A 23,407-nucleotide genomic window follows, 5' to 3' on the forward strand; every position below is an offset into this window, starting at 1 on the left:
AACGCTCCAAGACAGATGGAATCTGTACCGAGTGCTCAAGAAAAAGGGAGCACTACAAGAAAATTATCCAGGAAGCAAAACTGAAACAAGGATAAAAAAAGGAAAGGTGGTCCCTCAATGGATGTAGAGCAGAGTTTGTTCTCGTCTTCTCTTTGCACACTGACCTGTCACTTACCCTTCACTGTGTTGTCTCCACAACTCGTGTTTGAAATCTGAATTATTATTTCATATGACCTGTTTTCATCTTTCATGATTTTAGAGCTAGCACTTAAATGATGTATTTACGCCTATAAACATTACAACAAGCTATAATGAGGCAAATAAAAGCCATATGGACAATTCAAGGTAAATTATTTTACATTTTTAGTATTATTATTGCTATAATTATTCATTAAAATAAAATTATAATTATCAAATTCAACCCATGTCTGTTAACATAGACACCTGTGAATAGGAACACTGGTCACAGTCAGTCAGTCAGTCAGTCAGTCAATCATCATCATCATCATCATCATCATCATCATCATCACTGAATATACTCTTTAGCTAGAATAACGTGTTTTTTGGTACAAATAAACATCAAAGTCAATACTCAAAAATTAGTTATTTCACTGAAGAGATGAGGTAAAATAACAATTGAACAAATTCTAATTCAGTCCCTGGTTTCATACCTTGTGGTGGCCTTAAAGCACTGTAAACAGGATCTGTTGATTTAGAACTGTCTAGCCATCAGTGTTTTATTTTCATCACTGGTACTGGTATCGCTATTTGTGTCATCACCAAAAAATCTTTAAAAACTTGCCTAACTTTATCGTATGTCATGTTTGTTTACTATCGTGGGTGAGTGGACTGGACACAGCTGACGGCTACACTGCCAGCTAATTAACAGATTTTCAACTGACTGTGGAATAATATCTGGATTTTAGAAAGTTCCACGCGGAACCAAAAGCTGGCAGTACAGTACAGCATTGTGTATTTTGTCGCATGAGAGATGCAATGCCACGTCGGGCCTCGCCTGATTCGCGACCGGAGAGAGAATTTTGTAATATTGGGACTCTCGCAACAGACAAGGGGTTAAATGTTCTCCATTGCAGATTTTTACTAAGAACAATTTAATGTCTTGTAAAAATGACTTCTGTTTCGCCATCATTGTATCTAGTTACAATAAATTACATCATTTTTAATTTACATACATCTACATTATAGACTGTAGGCACATGATGCTGTCGATGGTGATTCATCCGTCGGATGGGGACATTAAACCTTGAGCAGCCCCCTTGGTGTTATTCGACAGGAGTAGGCTATGTGCCAGCACTCCCTTCCTACTATCATATATCACGTCACTAATTTCCTCTCATTAATTCGTCTGATGAGGTTGATGTCACAAAGGGCATATGGCACTGATCTCTATACATGGATCGCTGATGGCAGCTCTTCGCTGCAGGAGAAAGTACGCCAAGTTGAGCGCGCGGTCCGCCATGTTGGTGTACCCATCCTAGAGCTCTCCTTATGGGGAAGCAATGATAATATAATCAATTTTAAATCGCAATAAATGGCGCATTGGAATAATTAAAAATTTAGGGACATGATCACTCGAAGCATAAGGACATTGGGAACACCGACACGTCATTCCGAGATCAGTAAATCTCCGGGACAGCAATAAAAATGACTGTATAATAACGGCGGACAAATATTAACTTAGGTGCTGAATACATGCAATTAGTGATTGGTAACACAATACGAGTGAAAAACATTGTTAAGGGGAGGTATGACAGAATTTTTAGTATTTTGAGCCAAAAACTCGGGTTTTTTTAAATTCATACAAAAATAGCCCAATTCTTCCTCTTTCAGAAAATGTTTTTACTTGTTTAAAGATTGTAGAAGCCATTTAATATGAGCCCGCAGGATATTTAAAAGCCCAGAACCACACCCACTTCTCCTGTAATGGCATAATGATAGTTTACTGTGTGTTTTTCGCTGGAAATTCAAGTATTTCGTGGCGTATTTGCCGTAGAAGTACACCTGGGCATCCTGACAGTCACTTGTTTGCTACGTAATCAATACAATTACATTATATTAAGAAATATTTTAATATTACTGACGGAGAGAACGTTGTACCTCTTCCAAATAGTACTCAATTTATATCTGCCTCACATGTATACTTTGATAGTTTAAATATATTATGTACTGTATTTGTATTATTTACATTTAGGAATTCATATTTGTGTTAATCGTAGTAGTACAAGCACGGCTCCCTTGTGTGTTTATATTTTACTAACATGCAGAAGTAACATGTGGTTTCAATTCAGCAAGTGAAATATCTAAACTAGTGACTTTTCACTGATGTTTCATTTTAATTCCTTTGTAAATGTGTGATTTATAGCGTAGAGTTCATAGTGCATCGTTTTAGTGTATAGAAAAGTGGTAATTATAGTGTCAGGCTTATACCAGTAGTGAGAGCCTAAGTCATGGAAAGTCAAAAGGGTCCTAGATGTACCTACAGGCCAGTGAAGAATCGTCCTTTAAAAAAAAAAAAAAAAAAAAAGTAAGGCTGCCAAATTATAATTTGCTAAAATAGAAACCTGAACCAGAAATTAGTTCAGTTAGGCCTAGTGAAGATGTGATCAACAATTCTAGATACAAATATGTCTGCATCTGAGAGGAAGATAAATTTATTTTCTGTTCCTGCCTGTGCAGAACTCTGTGAATTATACCTTGGTCCATAAGGATGTTTTCAAGAACTTGTGAAGGAACTACTGTGTGGTGAGTGCAAGAACAAATATTTTTTTTACTCAATTTAGGGAAACGGCATGTTAATACCCCGTAGGATGTTTCTTCATTCAGATTTCCCATAAACACATACCAGTACACATTGAAATTGAATCTTGTAATTTACAAGCATACTACAAGGCAACGAACCTAAATTCGGAAAATACACTATTTCCCTTGCAATAACACAGCACAGAACACCCGTGGAACTGCCATCGAGAGCCCTGCACTCCTCGCGGTCTACTACACCGTGCGCTTCCTGCCATCTTACTACGCCAGTCATCTTCTATTTGGCTTACTGCTACCCAAGCTACCAGCCATCCATGTATAAAGATCAGTGGCAAAAGGTCATAAAAATCTGCCACAACAGATTCACCTCACCTCATACAAGACCCTGTAGAGAAATGGGACAAGGTTTCTACATTATAGACCGCTATGCCTTTCAGCATTCCGTCTGCAAGCCTCTATTCACAATTAGCTCTCTGGTCTCATTTAGTTCCATACCTGTCATCTTTAAATCATTAGAAACGGAGTCTAACCATCATCACCTTGGTTGACCTATACTTTTCTTATCTTCCACGGTCTAGTCCATAACTCTCCCAGATAGTCTAGCCTCCTCCATTCATCTCACATGGCCCTGCGTACAGCTTCATCCAGAGAGTTTATTCCTAACTTAGCCTGTATCTCCTCATTCTAAGTACCCAGCTGTCACCCCAGTGTGAAAATAGATCCCAGTAGATCAACTGGGAGCTACACTACCATGCTGGGAGAATACACATCCGAAATACTTGAAATGATCTACCTGTTGCAGTTGTCCACCGACATCACTTCAGTCTCGGAAATCCTGGGAACACCAAGCTCTTACAGTCATACAGTAAACTGGTGAACAAAATTAGAGAAGTAAGATTTGCTACCTCATCCTCCTGTTCCAGTTTCATAGGCATTTCAGGCTCCACAGTTATACGCTCAATCTCATTTCTTCTATCTTCCGCTTGATCCACGTCCTAGAAACACAATGTTAAACAATCAGACAAGATAAACGTACATGGGCAGTGGAGGGTCACATGCAGATGAATAGGAAATAGGGTGATGGAATTCATGCTTTACTTTTGCCCCCTAGCATAATAAGGTTGATACAGGGCATTTTGGAATGTCTAAAAAATTTTTTTAAAAAGGTATCAGGACTGCATTCACTCCTGGAAGCAACAGAACATGAGAAACAGATAACCACGAGGGACATAGTGTACTGGTTAGCAGAATCAGTGGATGAAGTGAAGCCAGAGACACTCACAAAACCATGGAACAAGATTTTAGGAAGTGCTGTGTCTGCTGTCAATAACTCTGACGACAGCAAGGATGAAGACAAACCATACTTGTTAGATCTAATCTCACAGATACCCGGATGTAAAGATGCTAGTGAAATCAAAGTTACGGAATGGAAGAAGAGTGATGAACGGTATGAACTTACATTGAAATGTTGAATGAACCAACGGAAGATAGCAAGGAAGAAGTTTTAGAAGAGACGGTGTCAAATATGTCTCATAGCGAGGGTCTCACTGTGCTGGAGGCGGGATTACGCTATGTAGAACAACAACCAAAGGCAACTCCCATCGACACCCTAACTTCAAGGGATGGCGTGACAGTGCTGCACAGAAACAATGCAACATTCAGGAACAGAAGTGAATTAAGGACCTGTTCCAAAAATATAACCGTAATTTAAGTCATAACACTGTAAGAAATGACAATACAGGACCTTAGTTTCATTCGTTGTCGATTTTTTCATGTTTCACGATTTTCCCTGTGTTGTTCCGTATAGTTCAAGTCATTCCAAATCCGAGGTATCTTCCCTTGGATTATCGAGACCCTACTGTACATGTTTCAAGAAAAACAAACATTCTCCTCCTCAGCTCCGTTTTCATGAAGATCTGCTACGGTTCTTGGTATAGCTGAGGAAGAGAACGTTTGTTTCTTCTCGAAATATGTACGACATTTTTAACCCAATGTGGGTCACGGGAAGTGGCACAGCAGTTACAGTGCAATATATTGGCCGTCAGACTTCCGAGTGTCATATCTTTGCTGTTCTATATCTTTGAGCAACGGTTAAAAAATATAAGCTATCTGCCATCTATTGGTCACGTTTCTGAAGTTTTTCCCCATGGGAGGTGAACAGAGGATTCTGATTTTGTCCATACGGGTGAAGAAGTTGATGATTTCTTTCCTGAAAACATTATAATCAAAGTTGAAGGAACCACCATCTCCAGAGAGGTGCACAGTTCGTGGGAACTCCTCCCTCAGCCCGAGTACAAAACTGGACTGATTCAACTGTGAAAGGTTGATATCACGCTGAGGTACATGTACATAACACACCGTAGAAGTGTAAAAATATCACTCCACTGATCGTTCATCCACACTGCTATATTTTCTTGGCTCATTCTACAGTTCTTTCACTTCCCTACTTCAAAATGAGAAGCAAAGGATCATACACTAGTGCAAAGACTGTAACAACACGCTGTGTGCACAACCATATTTTGTGAAATACCACAAAAAAAAGACATTACTAACCTGACAGGGGTCACGTCAAAAGAGTTACTTGATGAATCGCGCATGGTGGAAACAACCAGGCTTACTGACAGACTGTGATCAAAGTGTGGAACAGCGAACGTAAGCACGTGTAGTGGACGAGTCCATTGAAAGGTACAGGAAGGGATGAAGCATTATACCGTGAAAATGTTTTGAAAGAATAAAAAATTTATGCGCTCGGTCTAAATGATTGCAATGCGACCCCTCATGGGTTAATCGTGAAAAATGCACGATTTTGTGATTTTTCACTTTTTCATGGATGACTCTGCCACTTTTTAAAATATAATGTGTAATGTTCCTCTACAATAATTTATAATAGTGTTTGTTCATAAGCGTGCAAAAACCTAAATTGTGGGGTTCGTCACTGTTTCAAAAACGTGACCCTCAATGGTTAATTAATAAAAAAGATTAACATAAAGTGTATTGGCAAGGCAGATCTTTCCAGCATCCTATTACTTTTTTAATGAGATTTTACAACTCAATACGGGAATAAATAGTACTTATTTTGGTGAAATTTAACAACAGAAAACATTTCGCTCTAAATCACTCGTAATAATGGATGAATCAATTAAAGGCTTCCCGTTGTAACAGAAGGATAATAACTCTGTTTAATATAGGAATTTTCAAGGGACATACAAAAACAGTTGTTACAACACAGTTCTCACCAGAGTGTGTGTTTATATTACAGTTATCTCCAAATATTTTCATAACATAAAACATTCCTGAAAGCTTCCCGAGACATATAATCTCAGGCAATACCGAAGGAGCACCTACCCCCAACTCTTTTAACTTCTCAAATGGTGATTTAAGAAAACAAAACCTCCTTTCAAATTCATTTTCATTATAAAGCTAACCAGAACTTGAGACTGGTGAAGATGTTTCCTCTTCCTATACCGAACACTGAACTGTCATTGGGTTTATCCTATTAATGAGTTCCTATCACACGATTTAGTCTAGGTAAATTAATTCCTTACACTGTCCTCCTCCTCCTCCTCCTCACTCTCTGAAGGCGGCTCCGTCTTCATGAAGATCTGCTGCGGTTCTTGGTGTGCTGATGGTCTGGTGGTCAGTTGAAGAGGCTCCTCTTGGTCCTCTCCACCACTCGGCTCCATAACCTCCGCCTTGGCCACACAGTGCGGTGGTTTGTGGTCTTCTGTCTCTTTCTTGGTGAGTTGCTGCTTCTCCCATGCAGGCCAGGTATACCGCCGTGGCACCTGCGACATGATACACCGCTAAATTAGTAGACACAATATCCATTTCCCAAATTAGGAATACATGAATTCATATGCCAAGAGCCAAATCATGACGACACACATATCGGCCAAAGAAAACCTACTTTCTGCAGGAGGTACAAAGACACAACAGACACTGAGCCTTTTGCGAACAGATACATGACAACGCCCACCATTTCTCGGACCTCAGCACAGATATGAAAATATTACGCATCAAAAATACTAGAAAATCGTTAACCCTTGAACCGGAAGCTGACGATAGATCGGCAGGTGTGCGCCTGTCTCAACTGCTGCTGACGATAGGTCTACTTTACCAGTAAATACAGACAGACAAAGTTGTGAATATTTCCGTTAGATGGCAACATTCATCAGGCATGTTTCCTCCTTGGAATGTTTTGGTGTAAGATACATCCATTTACGTGTGATACCTGTGAAACAAATGAAGGTAGCAATTCGTAAAGCTTTGAAATGTGTTGCTTTTGTTGTGTACTCTGTATCATGCACGATGGCTACATTTTTGGAATTAAATTATGAAGATATTGTAATAGAATTAAATGCATCTGTAAATTCAAGTGACGAGTCTGATTTAGATGAAGATGGTCGTAATGGAGTTAGCCCAGGTGACATAAACGTAAAGTGGTGTCAAGTATATTGGTATGTGTCTGAATATGGGACTTACACCCCGCAAGAATACTGCCCATTATTGGGACCAAAGACCTTCTCAGATATTGCAATTTTTTTTTTTTTTTTTTTTTGTAAAAGCATGCCACTTATTATTTTTGAACCGATTAGTAGATTTTTACACCTGAATCCCACAAATGCAACTAAACGTGGTGAGCCTGGATTTCATCCATGGTATAAAGTCAGGCCATACATTGATCACTTAAATTTTAATTTTAATCAACACTATGTTCCTAGAAGGGATATCGGTGTAGATGAATCTATGATAGGAATGAAGAACTGTTCAGTATATGCCTAACAAGAAACATTCATAGCGGGGAATAAACAAATTTGGAATTTGTGAATCTGCTACAGGTTCCATTTTTCATTCAGAACTTTACAGTGGAAAAAACTTCAGTGTCAGAGGTGAACAAGGTTTGGCACTCCGTGTAGTGATGGATCTAATGATAAAATATGCCTTACTCAATAAAGGACACTATCTCTTCACTGATAATTTTTACACCCTTGCTGAGAAGTTATTACACCAGGACACACTTCTTACAGGAACAATTAGGGTAAACTCCAAGTTTATTCCACAGGAGCTACTTCAACATAAGCTGAAGGCTGGGGAAACAATTTATTTCAGAAAAGGCAGTATGCTGCTTGTAAAATACTTAGAAAGGAAAAGTAGGAAACGTGTAACATGCCTTTTGTACTGCAGAACCGTCTGTCACCAATAAGGAAGGCAGAGAATGCATAAAACCAGTCATGATAGGTTGTAGAACTACAACCTAGGCATGGGAAGTGTTGATTTGAGAGACAAAAATGTGTATCATGTTACCTGCAACAGGTCTACTAGGGGATTTTGGAAGACCTTCTTTAATTTTCTTGACATGGCTGTTCACAATGGCTACACTGAGAAACCAGTTAGTCGATATAACTTCATTGTCAGTTTGATGGAGTCTCTGTCACCGACTCCTGGACTTTCTGGAGATTCAAACCTCCATGTGTTCACCAAATTGCTAGGCTGAAGTGAACATGTTACGTGAGTGGAGCAGAGGAGAAGAAGAGAGGCCGTTCAAGTGGTGGTGCCCAGGATGTAATGTAGGAATCCATGGACAGTGCTGGCCACAGCTAGAACATTACTTCAGGGCTGACCCAAGGAAGAGGAGGAGGAAGAAGAATGATTAGGCTGATGGTAATGGTGATGAGTTGTGAACTGATTATTGTGCTTAGATCAGTCATTTATGTTTGATGTGTAAGTAAAAAATAAATTTGAATTTTTTTGAGGGGGCATTGTAAGGGGCAGAAATTTTAAACAAATATTAAATTGAGGGTAAATGCCAACCACTTTTCAAATAGACCAGTTCATGCTGAATGTTTTGGTGTACTGTATGTGCATGTGTCAGTGATATAAATCATGTACTGCAAATGTGTGGTGCACACCCATCGGTTAGAGCTATTTCAAGTGCCAGTTCCGGAGTTAAATATACAGGAGACAATCGAAATGGAGTACATATCACCAGAAAAAAAAAAAATTAAAAATAAGAGCCAATCAGAATAACCTCAACAACTGCACACATCTAAAAGATTCCTCGCTCACTGCTCCACCAAATTAAATCATATCAGTAAAGCATGACAATTCAAAATCCACTGAATTATATAATTAATAAATTCAGTGATGCTCATTAAACATCCCCTAACTCATTTCCAAAACAATTTGAAATATGAAAATGAAAACAACAACAAGAACAGTTGTGCAAAAGCCAATGAAGTTACCGGAGCATGACATAACGGAAATAAAAATGAAACTCAGACTGGCATTGCAACAAGTGTGACCTGTTAATCAGTGCGGGAAAAGAAGTAAAGCTTACGTGCTCTTGAGCTCCAGCCTTCAGCAGGTGGTTGAAGATCCCTCGCTGCCCAGTCATTCTCATCACCAACTGCAGGGCACGCTGCTGGTTCTGCCTCAACAGCTCCAGCACAGCCGTCGACTCGGACTCCTGCTTCTTCGCGGCCTCGTCCTGCTCCGCCTTTGAATCCTGAAGACAGAGGGTACAACACGGTATCAACGTGCACCTCTGCCCTTGACAGGTTTGGTTTTATAGTAAGCACACCTCCTCAATCAGTCGTTAACCTTCAATCACACAGCATCTGTTATTATAAGTTCGGCAACAACGCCGGCACATCCAGGATATTTCCTAACTGCCTTACAGGAAGCTGGGGAGGCCAGTCGGTGTGATGTATGGAACAATTGACTGAACATGTGAGCCTAGAATATGAGTTGCACTCCAACATTCCGCATGCAATGTATTTTTACAGAATTGTTTGTGCCTACATAACAGTTACAGAACATTATGAAAGTAAACATGTACCTTCTTGATGTAACTGAAGATCAGTACTTGTTTAAAGCCTACAAAAGAAGTGCAAGAGTAATTTGTTTTATTTAAATAATGCTCTGCATGATCTGTCAAGAATCGTAACTTCTGGAATAACACAATTAATTTATTTATAATTTGGTTTTAAAGTAGGTTTGGCTAAACCCTTTGTTAATAACAGAAAAAATCCACAGTTGTAGCTCTTCAAGCGAGCAACTCAATGTTGAAAACATTGTAGGAATATGAGCTACGAATTGTAGATAATATGAGAATATATTCTTTATTTATTCCTAAATATTACAATCCTCATTGTAATGCGGTCGATTAGATTAGCAGTTTCCACTATGAGTGCTTGAGCTGGGTTTCCACTGATTAACATTTAACAAATGTAGTGTATATCAACATTTGGTTCATAGTTGACTTAACATGTTGAAGTTAACACATTTTGGCGTGTGGGATTGAAAAACATGTTAAATTAATTCATTGTGTGTGTGCTATTGGCATGGCTTTGTCAAAGTTTGTACAGGTAAACTACATGTTTGGACATTCTCAGAAAGTTTTAAATCCAAACCATCTTCTACTGTAAGCTCATTCAGAATTTCATCCACATTGTGCCTTCTGACACTCATTCTTTGTTCTTCCTTCTCAAAATCCTGTGAAAAGCAACAGTGGCTGCAAGAAAGGCCAAATCTTCATCTGAGTCCATTGTCCTTTAAAGACACCACCTGAATGTATTACCACAAACTGATATGATGAACCAGCTGTGTCAAGTTTAACACGTTTATAACTGTGGACACAATGTTAAACAAAACAGTATTTAACAGTTAGTATGTTCTTGTTAAATGTTAATCAATGGAGACCGGGCTTTAAGCACCACTACGAGTGCTAATGTGAGTCAATGCAGAGTTTCACTTAAGCCCTTAACTATGAGGGCAAGTCAGTAAGTATCCGCAATCAATTTTTATAATTTATTACAAAAAGAGTACACACTTTTTACTGATATCATTTTTCAATGTAATCACCCTGATTTTGAATGCAGATGGTCCACCGTTTCACAAGCTTTCTGATAACCTCTGCAATAAAGGTTTTTGGTTGCGGAGCAAACCACGTATGCACCTCTCCCTTCACCTGTTGCATACGCCTTGCCACGCCATCAACAGTGACTCTGCTGTTATTCAGGATCATATCACATACTTGTTCAATATTGGCATCAGTTACGGCTGCAGATGGACGCCCGGATCTTTCCTCATATTTCACGCTTGAGCAACCCCTTTTGAGCGGTTGAGTCCACTGGTAAATACTACACTGTGGCAAAACCTTGTACCCGTATTGTGCTGAAAATCTTCGATGAATTTCGCTCCTGGTACACACTAAAAAAAAGAAAAAGAATGCTGTTCTTCTTTCGTGCAAACGGAAAGTTGCACAACCATGTTTGTGTTGCAACAGCGCAAGCTGTACTGACCTGACATCACTGATATCACCGGCTGGTGAGCACACAACACAATAGAGGCAACCTAAAGCTAATGAGAGCAAAGCTTTTTTTTTTTTTTTTTTTTGAACTGCATTTAGGTCAGAAGGGACTTTTGAAATTTGTTTTATTAGTTTGATAGAGCTGCATAAGGCTCACAATTTGAAACCCTTCAACTTTCGGCACAACTGAGGAAATTGCTTAATTTTAAGTTTTTTGTAGCATGAGAAATGTTTCCAACATTAAAACAGTGAAATAAATTATAATTTTGTAGTTGTTGTGTGTGTCGAGTTACATCATGTGGGAAGTGGAGAAACACAGGAAAATGCTGGTCAGTATGGAAGCAACAACTACAGTTTATTCTGACATTGCACTATGATTGCGCAAGTTAGGTCACATGATCTATTCTCTCCTGAGCTTACAGAAGGTAAACAAAGAAAACGTTCTAAAGATGTTGCAAAGTTAGCCTCAAAAAGTACAACACCTTGGATCACTCATCATGGAGCAACTCAATATACAGCCAAGTGCACCCAGAAATTCTGTCAAGCCCATGATATTCAGACATGGAACTCAAGACATAACTTCATTTATAAAGAACATAAAGGAATAACATTTGAAATATTTTTCATGGAATGCATTGCTTTTTATAACAAACTTTATCATTGCACTTTGCTTATCCTGAGTATCAACTAGCTCGGGCATTAACATAATCCACCTGATAGTCGCCCCTCATAGGGATTCCATATGATTAGCCTCCTAGTCAATTCATACGGACAAAATTTATTTTATCTCTCATTTGGGTGTAAGCGGGCTTTGAGTTAAAACTCAAAATTACAATAATTGTCAATCATCAGGATTCTCCCTTAATAAAAATCCAATACATACTGTTTCAGATCAGAGAGTACAAATGCTGCCTACCAACAACTTTCTTTTTTGCACAGAGATGGCCAGGATTCTTTATATTACTGTTGCTCCTGCACTTCCTCCTGTTCAATACACTACTTCAGATGGAGTTTATTCAGACATGTGAGTCATCTTCAGTGACCTATATTAATTAAAAGATTATCATATTAAAATATATATATATATTGCAGAGTCCTTATTATTTGGGATATTTACAGTCCAGTAAAAAGCCACATTTCTGCAGTGTTAATAATATACAAGAGGCAGTCAAAATGAAAACTGAATACCCACTACAACATGACCATTATAAATTATAAATGACATTATAAATTTTCCAGCTAACTCATTCTTGGTTGCCAGCGTTTCCCCTTCATGTGCTAAGTTGGGCTCATCAGTTTGTAAACAGCACACCCACCAAGACGCATACCGTGGAGGCCACTGTGTAGGCTACTTGGAGCCACCGGCAGTGCAAATGCATTATGAAAGACTTTGTCTCATTACCAAAAGAAAAGTACAATATAAGATATTAAAAAATTGATGTATAGTGGCATGGAATTAAATTCCCTCTTGTCATTTCAATATAAACACAGTAGGATGATGTCAGCAAAAGTTCGGTTAGACTTATCATTTTCTAGCGTACGCATCTAGGCACGATCGAATAATATAAAATGATGTAAAACCAAGTTGTTAAGCCGATACCCTCAGTTAATAGGTGTTTATGCAGCCAGGTTGATATGAACTTTATATGGCCGATGTTATAACACAAGTGCTGCGCAAGGCTGTCATGCGACTGTCATAGGGATATAAATAAGCAACACAAAGTGAGACAGCTGGAAATAGGCTTATATTGATATCAACATTTCTACAGCTTGCTTGCGTGATGAACGCCACGAAAGAAATGGAAAAGCTTAAGAAAAAGTCAATAGCTCCTAACTGGAATAGTACGGAAAATGTAAGCAATTGTAATTGAATCAGCGAGTTGAAAAGGGTACACATTCCAAAATCCTTACTTTTCAGGAGAAAGGAAAAACTGTTTTGTAGCTAAAAGAAAGGTTGATAAAAAAGTTTCTATTAGGCATTTATACATCATATATCTGCGTATTTAACTACAAAGTATGAAAATCACATAACGTACGGTTTTCAAGTTATACCATTTTTTTTAATGTCAAAGAATATGTCCCTTTTTATACTCAAATTTGAGATAGATCTTTGTAGAGGCAGATAATGTATAATAAACTTGCAATTTCAAAAGTCTATTAAGCAGTAACACATTATTGCACAAAAATACGCCCAACCATAATTTCTTTTATAGTTATTCATTGTCATTCTGTCTCTTTAAAGTGTTTTACTTCACAAAGATGTCTAGCCTCCATAACCTCTAAACGGTGTGTGTCTTTTATGTTTAAAATATTGTGAAGATTATCAACGTTATCGTCCATAATGGATAAGTCGAATATTTCACCACGATTATATTACTGCAGACAGTAAATACCACGAAAATAAACTGCTCACTCGTTTCTTTTTCCGCTACTCACTGCTATAGAATGCATATACAAGGGTCCTGGTCTGTATAAGCAATTCAATGAATAACTATAACAGATGTCAGGAGGCTTATACACCATTTATTAGTAAGATGGTTAATCTTTTAATTAATATAGGTCACTGAAGTTGTCCAAACATGTGTGAATTGAATAAACTTCAACTTAAGAGATGAAATAATGTATTGAAGAGGAGGATCAACATTATTGTAAGAATTTCTCATGGTGACGATGGGATATGACGAGGAAGGAAGGTACAGCCCCATCAAAAACAACAGAGAACCATCTTCAGGGCTGCCAAGAGTGGAGTTTGATGTGGCCAACTCCCTTGTTACTATCATTTTATTGTAACAGGTGAATGGAACAAGACGTTAAAATAAGTAGAGACGACATGTGAGGCAATGGAAGTGGACGGAAGCATGATAATGAACGCTGCACGAGTTAAAGAATACAGCAAGCTGTGGATTCTGGACGATGTTCGAGTCGTATAACGTGCCTCTGAGACACAGTCAGTAGAATTGGAAATTAAGTTCCCTCACAAGTATGGAAGGGAAAGCAGCTTATCAAAAGAAAGAAGTGTGAGAGAAAGAGAAGTGTCTAAGGCCACTGCCTGGGTGACATCATTTAGCTGCTGGTTTTTACCCCGGGCAGCTCAGATTCAAATCCATTTTCACCTGAAAAATCACATGGCATCTGATCTTGAGCCAATATGAGCCTAAGTGGTTCCAGAGGCCCTAGAAATACCCGTCTAGTTTACCAGACAATTGTTTGGTTTATGTACATGTAGGGCCAATCACATAAAACTGTTGAAACTACAGCAATTGGTGACCACAGAGCATAGTGTTACAATGGTAGAATAGTCAAGAACTCCATCTACTAACCGAATCTTTGTCTATAGTATCATGCTGCCATGACAGCTCGGACTTCACAGCTCCGTCAATCTCCATTGTGCTTCAACAGGGATATCAGGGCTGAAACATGAAGAACACACCAAAAATTACCACCTCAAAAATTTTGGACAGACGATCATAAGTAACATTGATACACATTTATAAGTAGAAGCTGAGATGATTCTTCTTTTTTTTTAAACTGCCTGCAGGGATCTAATGTCTCCATTTCGTTCTATCTCAGGCCGCGTCTGGATGGATATTCACACTTGTGAGGCCCGATGTTGATTAGGTCGTCCCTTTGGATTTCTAGGTTGTGTCTGCTCCTCCTTGTAAAAGAAGCCCAAACCATGAGAGAGCTCTTCTGCATTGGCACATCACCAAATCTTTTCATGATGCTGCCGTAGTGATGCCCGCTATCCACTTCAGCATCTTTAGGCCTGCATTTGCAGCCATAGTGTGTGACAGGACGGTGCATTTTAGATATCTTTCATCCTGTGGTCGCAACTATCTGCTGGGCATTAATTCTCGCGTTGACCACGTTCAGAAGTCGGCTGTCGTCAGTTATATCGTCACCGTTCATTTTTTATGCGCCTCATGCACAAACTCAACTTGCTTCTTGTTGAGGCACAGACTGTACTGAATTCGACACCGTAAACTCACCTAGTTCTCAGCAGCCAACATGACATCATCTGGTCAGCTGTCACGGTGTACAACACGAGCAGTGACAGGTGTTCACTGACTATGATGGATAAGATTTTGGACATAACACTGCATAATGCAGCTGCACCTGGTTGTCAAGAATTCTCACACATCACTAGCCAGACAAGACATTGCAGTACCCGATCGAGGCCTTCTCGAGGACCTAGAATGCAAGATGAAGCGTTCCTCGACTAAGAGAAATGCAGCATGTATTGCATTGGTTGCTGGTAAGCTTAACGATATCTCAAATTCTTTCTTCTAGAACACAAAGACCTTCACAGCATGATGCCAGCAGCCAAATTGGGAACTCCGCAGGACTTCTTTACTTTTTGAAGATAGGTAGGTTGGGGGTTCGTCCCTCCCTGATGACCTGGTTGTAGTTTTCTGACTTCGTTTTCTTCAGAACAGTCTTCAATTTCTTGCTCAAGCCCTTGGACAACAGTATCGCCGTGTGCCATGTCAGTAACGTGAAGAGGGTGAGACTATGAAATTAAGCCTGCCAACATATTGTTGAATTGAAGAAGTAGTCATAGAATGATTCTGTAATAATCTAGAAAGGCTTCGTCAACTGGCCTGGAAAACTTCTGGACAGTAATGAAGAATCTTAGGAAGGGAAAAAAAGGAAATGAATAGTGTTTTCGGTAAATCAGGTGAACTCGTAATAAATCTCAGAGGATCACTGGATAGGTGGAAGGTTATTCTGAAATCTTTCTGTTGATATTGCAAACAAGCTCATGGGGTGGAAGACAATGATGTTAGTTAATTCACACTTGAAGTGGAAAGAATGCTAAATAACTCCATTGTCATGAAGCAGCAGGAATAGATGAAATTGTTAAAAATATGGGGCTACGAGTGCAGGACCACTTCCAATGTAGTAAGAACGCGGGTCAATACTTCTGCATCATGGCCGTATCCCAAACCAACTAACCATTCGTTGCACAAATAGGTGTTACACACACTTTTGAATTCTTGAGATAACATTAAATCCCACCACAAATATCATTAGCCTCAACATATAAGATACAACTCGGAATTTCCAGTTCAAACACGGTGCCATAAGAAGACAAATCACATTCTATGTTCCAAGTTATGGGAACACAAAAAGAACAGACATTTTCTAGTCATCAATTATAATGTTTTTAGAAATATTTACTAGGCATAAGTTTTAACTAAGTTCTTAACCTCCGTAACCCCCCCAAGAGAAAAATCATAGTCCGAACAGAATATACTGCTGCATTTGAGCTGAGTATATCATTCCTGTCGTCCACAATTATTTAAAGTCAGTTATTAAAAAAATTCGTTATGTTGGTAAATACCACAGAAAAAGATGGCAGGGAGACAAAATGTACGTAGCCTGCTTGAACCTCTAAGGGTTAACAGATTAGTGTTAGAAAAATATCATGCAATGGTGTCTTAAATAGGAGATCATAATGGTACAAGCTCACCTGATGGCCATTGTCTCACATCGTGGTTAGCCAGTTCAAGTCCCGTTGGAAAAAAAAAAAAAAAAAAGTTGACCATCAGAATGTTGTAAAAAAAATTAAAAAATAAAATAAAAAATAGAGCAAACACCTGAAAAGCCACACATCTAATTTTTTATATGATTTTTGATATGCTCTATTGGTGGAAAAATATCTAAATCCCTCCTGGGAATTTAGAATTCCCATCAGAATGTTGGTCGGTATACAATTTCTAATCACTAGACTGTGTGCCAAAAGCCTGGATTCACTTCCAAACCTCTCTAGAGTGTTCGTATGGAGTGAGGGCTGATCCATTGTCCACCAAACATGCCCTCCTGGCACTAAAAGCCATCCGATAACTAAGTAAGCAAGCTGAAACGAGAGTAAATTTGGGTAAGCTTCGTCCCCGGGTGGAGGACATGTGTGAGCTGGTTCAAACAGCCCAGAAATGGACCAACAGGAGCTCAATTCCTGCGACACCCTCTCTCCAGGGGAGCCATAGCTCAGACTAATGAGTGAAGACAGTGTAAACGGCCCTGTACTGGGTCTGAACTGGAGTAAAAGGTTCCTCATCATCAGCAAAGTTGGAGATGATGAACTTCGGTATGACAGAGCTGATGGAGGAGGCAGCCCACTGCCGAGCGTTAAGAGGACATCTCCTGCTCCAACAGTACCACTACAGTGGACATGGGAACCTCGACAGTTCACACACTGCAGCGTAGAAAGGAAACGTACATCCTACTGCGCTATCCTTTCAAAACATCTAATATGGCTATGGTTATAGTTACTAAAGCAACAGCCCTCAGTCAAGAGCACCACTGAAGCAGGTAGAGGGTACTACCAATCCCCCCCGAAGACAATGAGGCCCTGTTTCTTCAAAGAATCATAAGTGTTAACACTGCTGCTAAGGAGACTTAACACATAATTTAACAAAATGGCCACCTCATCATGAATTGTTAACACTTTGTTAAATTAACATGGCAGCAGCCCTGTGTTAAACCTCTTAATAGCTGCTAAAATGTCAAAATGGTGGCATGTAGAAGCTTTACTACTGTATGAAGACAATTTATAAACTGGAAAAGGCAAGGAACGGCCCATACTAAGAAGAAACGACTTTTTAGAGTTGTCAGAACAAATTTTTCTGCAAAGATACCTAATTACCAAAGTGATAATAAAAAGGAACTAGAAGAAATTGAAAATATGTCAGAGTTTATCAGTGTCTCCAGTGCATCAGTTGCTTATAGTTCTTATGCTTCAAACTCTGACTTTGTTCAGGAGTGCAAGACAACAGTGTTCTCTGCCATTGCAGCATTAACAAGGCATTACATTATTTTTTCCTGCAGTATAGAATGCCTGAAAACCATTCAAGACATATCAATTACTACACACTTTTCCGGTGATGTAGGAGCCTCCTATTGTACTCTTATAAGATGTTATGATATAGCAGTCCATTCTTTCATTTTTCATGCACACTCAAATTCTTTCAAATTAAATCTATAACGTTTGCCTCACATTCCTCATAATAACACTTTTGATGCCTCTTACTTGACATGTTTACATCTTAAGGGTCTCCACTAACCATAACCTATAATAACGTCAACCATGTGTGACAAAATACTATTTCAACAAGAGTGCTTTATGTAAAGAAACAAACGACACTCACTCCCAAACGTGTTCACAAATCTCACGGAAACGTGTTAATTTATCTTTGACAGTCGTTTCCTAACAAATATTGGAAATGAGTTCATGAAACAGGGTACTAAATTAAGTATTAAATTAATAATAACTGTTAGTTAACATTTGTTAAGTAAAATGAACACAGAGATAGAGAAACCAGGCCTCCTAAGTGCTAATTTTCAAATTTACATGGAGCACGAGTTGCCACTTGCAATGTGCAAAGTTTGTATATGGCTGGAAAGCTAGCAAATGTTGAAGCAGAAATGCAGCACCTGGGCCTCAGGGAAGTTAATTAGGACACATAGGCTCCTATATTACTCTGGTGGTGGTGATCCTCAACATCAACTTCCTTCTGATGAGGTAAACGTCAGTCATCGATGTCGTTCTCCTTGGAGATCGAGTCGGAACTTCACATCATGCCACGAACGTTGTCCAGGTTTTTGTCCCAACAGAAGATAAAGAAGACGAGTCCGTTGAGGACTTTCATTCCGCTCTGGAGAAAGCAAAGGCTCTTACAAGAGATAACAGTGGTCCTCGGTGATAGTTTTTGGCGTGCAGGATGGTACTGTTGGACAATACGGTCTCTGTGAGAGAAATACCCGGTTTTGTTCAGAACAGCACCTCTCTGTCATTCATATCTCCTTCAAGCCACATATTCGGACGTCCCCTGCGGACTACTGAGGTCGTAATGTCAGGAACCAGATAGACTTCATCGTCATTAAAAGTCATCTGAAAATATCCAGGGAAGTGGCTTAAACCTACCCCGGTGCGGATATTAACCACGACCACAATCCCGTCGTCCTGGATTTCAAACCTCATCGGTCTTAATACTCTGAAAAACCTAGGTGCATTGATATGAAGATATGAAGAGACTTAATCATAGGTAATAAATTTCATATTATTCCATATTGAAGAACAATACAATGTAAAACAAAAGCTAAAGGTTTCTACCTATTTACTACTATTTATTGTAACCTTAAAACGTTACATACATTTGATGAAACTAGGTTCGGTCTTGCTAGAGACCATCATCAGTCAAAATCTATAAGACATGAATTATACATAAAATTTATGAAGCAAGCATGTGTTGTTGACATCACATGTCAAGCAAGACCGAAACTAGTTTCATCAAATGTATGTAACTTTTAATGTTTACAAAAATAGTATTGAATAGGTGGAAACCCTTAGCTTTTGTTTTACATAAAGAGGCTTGAACAACGTATGAGTGCAGTAGAGAGCTGATACTGTATCACAATGGAGTGTCCTAAAGAATATACTCACTGATATCAAAGAGACAGACATTGGAACATTGGATATTCAAGCAGCCATGTACAACTGATGAAAGAAAGACAAACTCAAGCAAAGGGAAAAAGATAAGTGTGAAGCATTGTTACGTATAGGTAACTTTATAATGATGTTTGTAGTAGATGCACGTAAGGTGACGCTAGACACGAAACTTAAAGTATTTTGGTAGAAGCTAGTATCTCATTTTGGCACTGTGATAGTATATATATCACACCCTCGCACTGTATAAAGAAGTGAGATATATTATTCTCAGTATTCGATTTATTATTATTATTATTATTATTATTATTATTATTTCAGTTGTATATTTTGTCATTAAAATTTTTACCTTGGGAGGTCTCCATATGTGGTATGAGTAACTTGTTTTGTACAACGGTTGGGAAAATCATTGCTATCATAACTCAGGTAATTTGTATGATTCAAGCGGACATCCCAAAATTTGATTGTAGTCGAAAAGTTCCGATGACTCATGTGAAACACCCCAGAGTCCATCGATGGTGTTATTGTCTCGGGGCCAGGGAGAGATTCAGGGAGTGGCTGGCCAGGATCAATCTAGATGTATCATCTGAGAGGAAGGGGGAGGCGGGGTCTATAGAAGCTTGTGTGATCACAGCAGATGTGAACTGTGACACTGCTGCACTATACTGGACTGGACTTCAAACGTCTGTGGAATGTAGTATTTTTATGTTTGTGGAACGTGGCTGACCTACAAACTGTGGAGCGTTTAGGCAATGGGTATGGTATCACTTGTGGCGGCCTGGTATTATATGTTGGTGAAAGCTATCTCAGACTTTCCATAATTTATGTTCAGGCACAACAAGCGTGTGTTGAATCTTAAACATGGGAAAATAATACAGAGTTTATAGGGAAAAAGCTTAGTAGAATTTATTTCATGATAGTATCTTTGGAAAATAGTTTTAATTTAGAGGCTTGGCGAATAATGTACTTTGCATATGTCCATCCCATACCAACCTATGGAATCATATACTGGAAGAATTCACAATATAGAGAAGTCATCTTTAAGTTACAAAAGAAAATAATTAGAGGAATGGCCAGTGTCGGCAGGAGGGCAAGCTGCAAGAAATACTTTAAACTTTATTCTATTTTACCATTGCCTAGCCTTTATATCTTCCATACGCTTGTATATATGAAGGAGAATGTGAACAGTTTCACCATAAACTCAGATGTACATAGGTATAATACTAAAAATTGACACAGTCTGCATACAGAACCACACAAAACTAAGCTTTATGAATCAAGTTTGAGTTATGCAGGAGTACATTTGTTTAATAAATTGGCAGACTTTATTAAGCATATAAAACCATGTTCAAAATTTAAGAAAGAATTATTCAATTTGTTTCTAACCATTTTTATTCTATTGAAGAATACTTAGCTCTTGAAAATTAACTTATGTATCGCCTTTTTTTTTTTATCTGTGCTTCTTTTCCACATTGTATATTTCTCTTTATTTCTCATGGCATGTATATTACTGGTTTATCCTTTGTTCCTGTAAAAATGATTATTGACGTGTCCCATATCATTGTATGATCAGTTGGATGAAATGAGTGTCCGAGGACATGTTCGGCTCGCAGGTCTTTCGAATTGACACCCTTAGGCGACCTGCGCATCATGATGAGGATGAAATGATGATGAAGACGACACATACACCCAGTCCTCAGGCCAAAGAAATTAACAAATGATGGTTAAAATTCCCGACCCTGCCAGAAATCGAACCCGGGACCCCTGTGACCAAAGGTCAGCATGCTAACCATTTAGCCATGGAGCCGGACAGTTGAATGAAATACAACACAGTACAATACCCATTGTAACTTATATCCATGCACATTGTGTGCTATTAAATATAATTATTATACTGTTACATTAGGCTACATGACTAAACATTTATATTCCTTCTGTGCTCACAACGTAACTAGTTGAATATCAATACAGAAGTACCTTTGCCAAATTATCTTCAACAAGCTGGGGTACAACATAAACTGTAATTCATCTTTGTAAAAGAAGTTGGGTTTCAAAACCATAAAGTCCTCTCTCAATTGCCCGTTTGTGAAAATACATGCACTGTCATTAGCAGTGGCACCTCTGGTTACTCCTATTATGTGCATAATATGAATTCCTACGATTTTATTATTATTATTATTATTATTATTATTTTGCTAGTGGCTTTACGTCGCACCAACACAGATAGGTCATAATGCGACAATGGAATAGGAAAGGCCTAGGAATTGCAAGAAAGCGGCCGTGGCCTTAATTAAAGTACAGCCCCAGCATTTGGCTGGTGTGAAAATGGAAAACCACGGAAAACCATCTTAAGGGCTGCCGACAGTGGGATTCGAACCCACTAGGGAGCAAGCTCACAGCCGCGCGGCTCTAACCGCACGGCCAAATTGCCCGGTCCTCCGAAAATCTGGCAAATCCTTTCTTTTTGGGGCTAGATAGAAAAGACAATAATCCCCATGCCATTCCCACTTACCTAACATAGTCTACTTCACACACGCACTTGTCCCTGCCCGGAACGTTAAATGTACACAGTTAAATTTGGTACTTGCCGAGGTGAACAGTCTGTTCTACAGCATGGGAGCCTAATAATGTTCACGTATTAGGCGCAGGAAACGCATTCTCGGGATTTCCTAGAGCACTGTATAGTACTCACATCATTCTATCAAACAAAAATAGTAATCACATTTCTCTTATATGATCCTTGATTAATCAGGGAAGAAGAAAAACAGTCCTCAAATGATGTACATCAGAGGCAAAATTACGGTAATTCCACAGAACAGATGTAAACATGTCAGAGAGAATGTACAATGTGTTCAGAATGGCAAAGAGGAAAATGTTCATGATCAATAAAATTATTTTCGAAAATAAAGATGTATATCAATTGTAGAGAAAAGAAGGAGGCCAATACCGATACACGACTTGGAGGTGATACAGCCACTGGGATGAGCGGCGAAGTGAATGGGCAGGGCAGTTGTCTACGAAAGGGACGTTGAAATATCTCGTCAATACCGCGCAGTCAAGATTTGTAATTGGAGCTTGTCATCCACGACTTCCGGGGTTGCTTTCGTACGTGATCGGTAATGAATTCACCCCAGAGAAACAGCGGGACTTCGTCGATATTCCGATCGCTATAAGTTTGAAGTATTTGGTTCTCGTCATATTAGCTTCCTCTACTTGTCAACTCTTCCTCATTAACAACAAATACTGTATTGCACCGTTCGTGTTGTACAAAATTCGAGTTACAGAGTAGTTTTTTTTAATTTGCTTCATGTAACCGGATTTCGACAAATAGAGATATAAATACACGTTATAATGTTATAAGTGAGCCCATATTTCATCATCATCATCATCATCATCATCTTCAAATGCATTCATTCCCCACCCTGAAGGGGTCGGGCTGGCCACCTAGAGGGAAACACCCTCTCTCTGGCCAGGAAAGATGGTGTGGTACGGGAGAAGTGATGGATAGGTGAGGTGGATGGAATGGTATTATAATTTCTGGGGGAATTTTTATGGGCTGCGTGGTTGAATGGGACGTGATAGAGGGATAGCTTTATTACAGGTATGTGGTGGTGGTGGTGGTATACTACAACTTTCTCTGAATCAACACAGAATAAATAAATAAGTTCAGTAGATAAACATACAATGATTTGATGAAATTTCAATGACAGGATGAGGATGATTATTACATACATTTTCATACATGACTGAGTTGCATGTACATGTGAAGTTATGAATGAAAATGTGATGGTACAGAGTTCAATGTTACAATATTTGAAAGATGAATTGTAAATGGTGATACTGTAAGGTTAATTGTGCGTTGAGCCTAT

The 23,407-nt window shown here is 38.9% G+C and overlaps 1 protein-coding gene across 4 annotated transcripts in view; it reads right to left on the reverse strand.

Annotated features, from left to right (window-relative positions):
* The window catches only part of LOC136884369 (zinc finger protein ZFP2), a 134,389-nt gene extending 112,047 nt beyond the window's left edge, over positions 1-22,342 (reverse strand). For 2 of the 4 annotated variants that reach the window (XM_068229927.1, XM_068229924.1), the window contains exons 1-5: positions 22,051-22,342; positions 14,410-14,499; positions 9,116-9,283; positions 6,324-6,563; positions 3,684-3,773 (exon numbers count right to left, since the gene is read on the reverse strand). In XM_068229927.1, coding sequence (XP_068086028.1) covers positions 3,684-3,773; positions 6,324-6,563; positions 9,116-9,283; positions 14,410-14,475 — 564 coding nt within the window. In that variant the 5' untranslated portion in view covers positions 14,476-14,499; positions 22,051-22,342. The remainder of the gene's footprint in view (positions 1-3,683; positions 3,774-6,323; positions 6,564-9,115; positions 9,284-14,409; positions 14,500-22,050) is intronic. The other 2 variants (XM_068229925.1, XM_068229926.1) reach the window with 2 other exon arrangements.
* Positions 22,343-23,407: the final 1,065 nt, after the last annotated feature.

This window comes from Anabrus simplex, chromosome 12 (assembly GCF_040414725.1).
Source record: "Anabrus simplex isolate iqAnaSimp1 chromosome 12, ASM4041472v1, whole genome shotgun sequence".
NCBI lineage: Eukaryota > Metazoa > Arthropoda > Insecta > Orthoptera > Tettigoniidae > Anabrus > Anabrus simplex.